The sequence below is a fragment of the Melospiza georgiana genome, chromosome 9 (genome assembly GCF_028018845.1).
Source record: "Melospiza georgiana isolate bMelGeo1 chromosome 9, bMelGeo1.pri, whole genome shotgun sequence".
NCBI classification, from domain to species: domain Eukaryota; kingdom Metazoa; phylum Chordata; class Aves; order Passeriformes; family Passerellidae; genus Melospiza; species Melospiza georgiana.
Genome location: NC_080438.1, coordinates 10,848,810 through 10,855,251, shown reverse-complemented (window position 1 = coordinate 10,855,251; position 6,442 = coordinate 10,848,810). Strand labels below are relative to the sequence as shown.

The following is a 6,442-nucleotide window of genomic DNA, read 5'->3' as shown; positions in this document are numbered from 1 at the left end:
TGTCCCAGCCCGCGGGGGCCAGGGCTGCACTCGGCGCTCCCAGGTGGCGGCAGTGGGAGGCTGGCACGGCAGCCCCGCCGGGCAGCGTGTGCATGGCAGGGAGCGTGGGAGCAGCGTGAGCCCAGCGTGCCCGATGGACACAGCCCAGTGAACACCGCCGTGCTTCGGCATCTCGGTGGCGTTACGTGCGTCTCATGGCTCTGCTCTGGGGTCAAACATCAACACCCTCGAGCCTTTGTTAAAAATCTCAATTGTAGCCTTTCTGTATCTGCCGCTTCTCCACCCGCGTCACGAGAGCCGCAGCCGCTGCCCGCGTTGGGGCTTGGCACAGCCCGGGACCGGCCCTGCCGCGCGTTCCGGGGCAGCACCTGCGCTCCGCTCCCGGGCTGCGCCCGTCCCGCCGCGGGCGGGCGGCGCTGCCGGGTCCCGTTATCCGGGCCGTGCCGGGGGCGGAGGCCGTGCCCGGCTCTGCCCGCAGGGATCCCGCGCCTTCCGGAGCGCGTCCCGGCGGTGCCGCTCGGCCCGGCCCGGCCCGGCCCCGCGCTGGGCAGCGCCCACCCTACGCCCCCCGCGCCGCGCCTGCGCGCCCGCGGCCCGTGCGGCCGAGGCTCCCAGCGTGCCGCGCGGCGCGCATGTGCGGCGGGGCGGGCGCTGCTAATTCCATTGTGGAGCGGACGCGGCGATATTTGTAACTGGCGGCGGCGGCGGGAGCCGTAAGTGCAGCCGGGCCGGGGCCGCCGCGGGCGCGGGGCGGGAGGCGGCGATGCGCCCGGGCGGCGGCTGCCGGGCCGCCGAGGGAGCCGCCCGCTGAGCCGGCGCGGTCCGGCCGGCTGGCGGGCGGGCGGGCGGCGGGTCCCGCAGCCCCTCTGGGCCGCGCCTCCTCTCCGGCCCGCCTTCCCGGGGGATGAAACTCGGCAGCGGCTTCCTCGGCGGCGGCAAGAGGGCGGCGGCCATGGAGCCGACGTTCCCCCCCGGCATGGTGATGTTCAACCACCGCCTGCCCCCGGTCACCAGCTTCGCCCGGGCGGCCGCGCCCCCCGCGGCGGCCCAGCACCCCCCGCAGTGCGTGTTACCTCCGGCCGCCGCCGCCGCTTCCTCCACGGCGGCGGGCGAGCCCCCGGCGCCTCCGCCCCCGCAGGACGTGACTTTCAAGAAGGAGCCGGCGGGAGCTTTCCCCTCCGCGCCCTCCTCGCAGAGGAGCCCCTGGGGCTTCCTGCAGTCCCTGGTGAGCATCAAGCAAGAGAAGCCCAGCGAGCAGGAGGAGGAACAGCAGTCGCAGCACCATCACCACTACGGGGGGCTTTTCGGGGGAGCGGCCGAGGAGAGACCCCCGGGCCTGGGCAGCGGCGAAGGAACCGGCCAGAGCGTGATCCAGGACCTCAGCCTTCTTCACCACCTGCACCAGCATCCCCACCGAGACCTGCTGCTGACCGGCAGAGGCGAGGGCGCTCCAGGGAGCGCGGGTGAGCCAAAGCACGACGCCCAGGTCAAGAAGGCAAAGAGGCCAAAGCCAGAAACTCAGGGAATCAAAGCCAAGCGGAAGCCGAGCGCTTCATCCAAACCCCCCCTGGTGGGAGATGGGGAAGGTGCCGTCGCGTCCCCCAACCAGAAACCTCACGTCTGCGAACACTGCAGTGCTGCCTTCAGGAGCTCCTATCACTTGCGCAGGCACGTGCTCATCCACACCGGGGAGAGGCCTTTCCAGTGCAGCCAGTGCAGCATGGGCTTCATCCAGAAGTACTTGCTGCAGAGACACGAGAAGATCCACAGTAGGGAGAAGCCTTTTGGGTGTGACCAGTGTAGTATGAAGTTCATCCAGAAGTACCACATGGAAAGACACAAGAGAACGCATAGTGGAGAAAAGCCATACAAATGTGACACTTGTCAGCAGTATTTTTCAAGGACTGATAGACTGTTAAAGCACAGAAGAACATGTGGTGAAGCCATAGGTAAAGCAGGGGCCGGAATGGAGCCTGGATCATCAAATAGCATGGGTAGCTTGGCTGCATTGTCTCAGGGAAATACAAGTTCCTCAAGGAGAAAAAGTAAAACAAAAAATACGTCCACTGAAAACAAAGGAAGCAAGTGTAGCAGCAAAATCGCTGAATCTCAAGTTACAAGTAATGTGGCCATGCCAAGTTATGCAGTTGATATTCCAATTGTGTCTTCCAGTGGTGGTCTAGTTGGCACAGGTGTAGAAGAACTTCAGAAAAAGGTGCCAAAATTGGTGTTGAAAAAAACGAGCAGAAAACAAGGAGACAAAAATTACCTTAATTTTGTATCACCACTGCCAGATATTTTGGGGCAAAAACCACTGTCTGGGAAACAGAGTGGCTCTCTAGGCCTAGTAGCCAATACCGGTGTAGAATCTATTGGCCTTCTCCAAAGTACAGGTGGTAAACCGGGTCAGATAAGTAGCAATTATGATGATGCCATGCAGTTTTCAAAGAAAAGAAGATACTTACAAACTGCAAGCAGTAACAGTGCCTTTTCACTTAATGTCGGACACATGACTTCCCAGCAGTCCGTCATCCAGTCTCCAGGTGTTAGCGTTATGGATAACGAAGCTCCTTTATCTCTTATTGATTCAACATCTTTAAATAATGAAATCAAGTCTTGCCACGACAAGTCTGGTATTCCTGATGAAGTCTTACAGAGCCTTTTGGACCAGTACTCTCACAAATCAGAAGGCCAGAAAGAAGATCCTTTCAGTATAACTGAACAGCGTGTGGACTTGCACACCTCAGGAGAACATTCAGACATGGTTCAGGAAGAAAACTTGAGCCCTAACTCTCAAACAGTTTCAAACGATAAGGCAAGCATGTTGCAAGAATACTCAAAATACCTCCAACAAGCCTTTGAAAGAACAACCAACAGCACTGGTTTTGCTTTTGGACCCAGTTTCCAGTTTGTTAGCTTGTCTTCAACTCTCCATAACCACACTCTGTTTCCAGACAAACAGATATACACTACATCTCCCCTTGAGTGTGGCTTCAGCCAGTCCGTTACCTCAGTATTGCCAACTGCGTTGCCAAAACCTCCATTTGGGATGTTGCTTGGCTCTCAGCCAGGCTTTTACTTGTCTGCTTTGGAGGCTTCGCATCAACAGTTGACTCCTTCTCAAGAGCTGGATGATCTCATCGATCCGCAGAAAAACTTGGAGACTTCCTCGAGCTACCAGTCAACATCTCAGAAACTGACTGGCCAGAAGGAACAGAAAAACTTAGAATCCTCAACGAGCTTTCAGATCCCGTCTCAGGAGTTAACCAGCCAGATAGATCCTCAGAAGGACATAGAGCCTAGAGCAACCTACCAGATCGAGAACTTTGCACAAGCGTTTGGTTCTCAGTTCAAGTCGGGCAGCAGGGTGCCAATGACTTTTATCACTAACTCTAATGGAGAAGTGGACCATAGAGTAAGGACTTCAGTGTCAGATTTCTCAGGGTATACAAATATGATGTCTGATGTAAGTGAGCCATGTAGTACACGAGTAAAAACCCCAACCAGCCAGAGTTACAGGTAAGGTCCTGACTGTGACCAGGCTGTGGGGTCTTCTTAATGTAATTTGTTTTACTTTGACAACACTGCCATTGGAATGTTTCTACACGGTCCTTTTAAGAATAATGTAACATGCCCTTTCAATGCAACTTTTCATATTTAGTTTATTTTGTTAGTGTGATTTTTTTTAGCTCTGTTTATTATGGTTTTTAATCAAAAATCAATAGTTTTAAAATAGCATTTTTGTTCAAGTGACAATGTTTAGCAATCAAATTTACATTATGTAGATTGTCAGGGAATAGCCCAAGATTTTAAAATGCAAAAAATTAACTTTGTTCCTAGGACTAAAGTTTATTCTAATTGCTTTACTCTCAGGAAAGTGTAATGAAGCATGGGAATTCTATGCACCGCAAGTGTATTGGAACTTCCAATTTACAGATGATGACAAATATATCTCAGCTTTTTAAGGAAGGGATCTTTGACATTTCAAATTGCTGTCTCTTATGTCAGCTGATCTGAAAGAATTTTGCTACCTAAATCTTGTTGTTTTTAAAGTACTCCTGTTCTTCCAGGTGATGCTCATTCCAGGCAGGTGGAGCAAATATTCTTGGGTCTGCACGATGAGCCCAGCACGGTAGCTTTAATTGAACAGTAATGTCCCCAGAACTTCTGTGTAAGACTGTAATTCCGTAAAGAGATTCTGTTGACACAAACCGTGAGAGCAAAATGTGTGCAGCTGGTTCATGTCATTAGAACCCCAACTTGAAACTACAGTCCTAATCCAGATAGGGTTTTGGGATACATTATTTGTTACACACGGTTCAAAAAAGTCCATCTCCTGCTCTTCCCCTTCTCACATTCTTCTAGTGTAAAGGGTTCCCTCTATTTTATTGTGTTCCTGGTTCCTCTGGACTTGATCTTGGTTGTCTACCTGCCCCCCCCCCCACCTCCTCTTCCCTACCCCTTTTTTTTTCCCTTTTCCCCTACTCTCTCTCATCCCAAACTAATAGCTAGCATTTAAAAAGATTTACATTCCAGAAAGTGCATATTTTATGATGTACTTTCTGATGTCTTATGACATCAGGTGATGAACAATGAACGCCCACCTGTTTTAGAACGATGTCGAGGTTTCCATGTACCGTAAGAAATAATCGACTCCCAGTTGTACATAGTGAGGCCCCTGTCCTGCATCAGGATCAGCTACCACAGACCCCTGTGCCCAGCAGTGTCCCGGTGGTGTCACTGGAGCTCTTTATGGAGAGAGGGGCTTGCAGCAGTTCATCATGGCAGGCTTTTAGGGCCTAAGGCTGCAATTCCATCAAAGGATTCTGGTGATGGCATCAACTACAAAAGTAGAACTTGAGTGGCTTGTTAATATCAACAGAACTTTTCTTTGGAATTATTGCCTTACTTTATGTATATTTTGTGGTACATTATTTATTATATGTGAATCCTGATTAATGCCTGTGGAGCCATGGAAACCTGCTAGAAATACTGGTGGCCATTCAAAGCTGCTGAAACGCAGTGGCACTGCTCTAAACCACTTTTTGCAAATGAATTTTTTGATTAGTTTTTTAATGTAATTTTTGGTGATGTTTATGATGATGGTTTTTTATGTACTCTTGGTGATGTTTCAGTCTTATGTACTTTTCTGTTGTCAGGAAGGTACCAGTGGTTGTTTGCAGTCTTATTGTGTAATCAGCCTATTACAGGCTTCCATGTATAATAAAGTTATTAACATTGTGCAAGTGTAAAACACTTCTGTTATGAAAGTGGTGTATTATTAAAGGAATTGTTACAAAAATCCTGGGTAATTTCTCCTGTTGTCCCTCACCACTATGAATAGAAACCTGAGCCCATTCGTGACCTCTTGCTAGTAAACTTTTTCCCCCCCCTCACTAACCTAGAGTTTTTTCTCATAGAATCTGTAACCCCATTAACTTTTTATTTATACTTGAATCTGTATTTCATGCTATTTCAGTTTAAATAATCAAACAACAACAGTTCTTTAAACACAGAACCCAGCCTGTTATCAGGGATGGAATAGTCCGTAACCACTGTGTTGGCTTTTTTAGTACCTCCTTTTCTTTTGTTTTACAGAGGTTATAATTTACATTCTTTATATTGTGTGTAGTAGAAGTTGCATATGTATTGTTCTGGCTGTTTGCTTTAACTTAATAAAATCCATTATTCACAAAATTATAAAGGCATCACTTCTATTATCCAATCATGCTTTTGATAACTTAGTAAGGAAACACTAGGAGATTGAATTTTGAGAAGGAATAATATTACTTACTGGAAGGTTTTCCGTTTGTTTTCTTCAGTTTCCTTTTGAGTCAAATAATCAAAATGTGCTACAGGGGTCTAATTCATACCTTTAGCTTAGCAAAACTTAACAAATTTCCTGAAGTTAAATGTTTATACAGTCTCATCTTTTTAAGTCTTTGATTTTAGTTAAAGATGTCTAAATTGCATATTGTTAACTGCAAAGACTTTTCATAATTGCTGGAAGTTCAGACTATACTGTACATTAACTTAATTCAAGGTAAAGATTGTAGAAAATTCTGTGTATGCTTTTTGCAGGTATTATTGGGTTGTAATTTCCCCCTCACCCTTCTGTTAATTCCTGCGTTATAATGAAAGTCGTGTAAAAGTACTACTATAGCAAAATACTTGAAAGCATTTTAGGTAATCTCAAGGTAGGTTGTGGATTTACTTAGCCTGTATTTTTCTTCAGCTTTGCATGTGTATTTCAATCAAGGCAGTGACATGGATGAGAAAAATCCTTGGCATGTTGAAAAACAAGCACAAAAACCTTACAAAGAGTAAATATGGAATATACTCAATGTCTAATCAGAATGTTGCTAGGAATCATTTAAAAGTATGATGGGAAAATGTAGTGGGATTTTATAAGCTCTTTGCACAGCTTAGTCCTTCAAACATG

The 6,442-nt window shown here is 48.2% G+C and overlaps 1 protein-coding gene across 1 annotated transcript; it reads left to right on the top strand.

Moving 5' to 3' along the window:
* The first annotated feature begins 904 nt into the window (after nt 1–904).
* On the top strand, nt 905–5,702 carry ZNF281 (zinc finger protein 281). Its single transcript, XM_058030014.1, has one exon. The coding sequence runs from the start codon at nt 905–907 to the stop codon at nt 3,521–3,523; it is 2,619 nt and encodes an 872-aa protein (XP_057885997.1). The 3' UTR covers nt 3,524–5,702.
* Nucleotides 5,703–6,442: the final 740 nt, after the last annotated feature.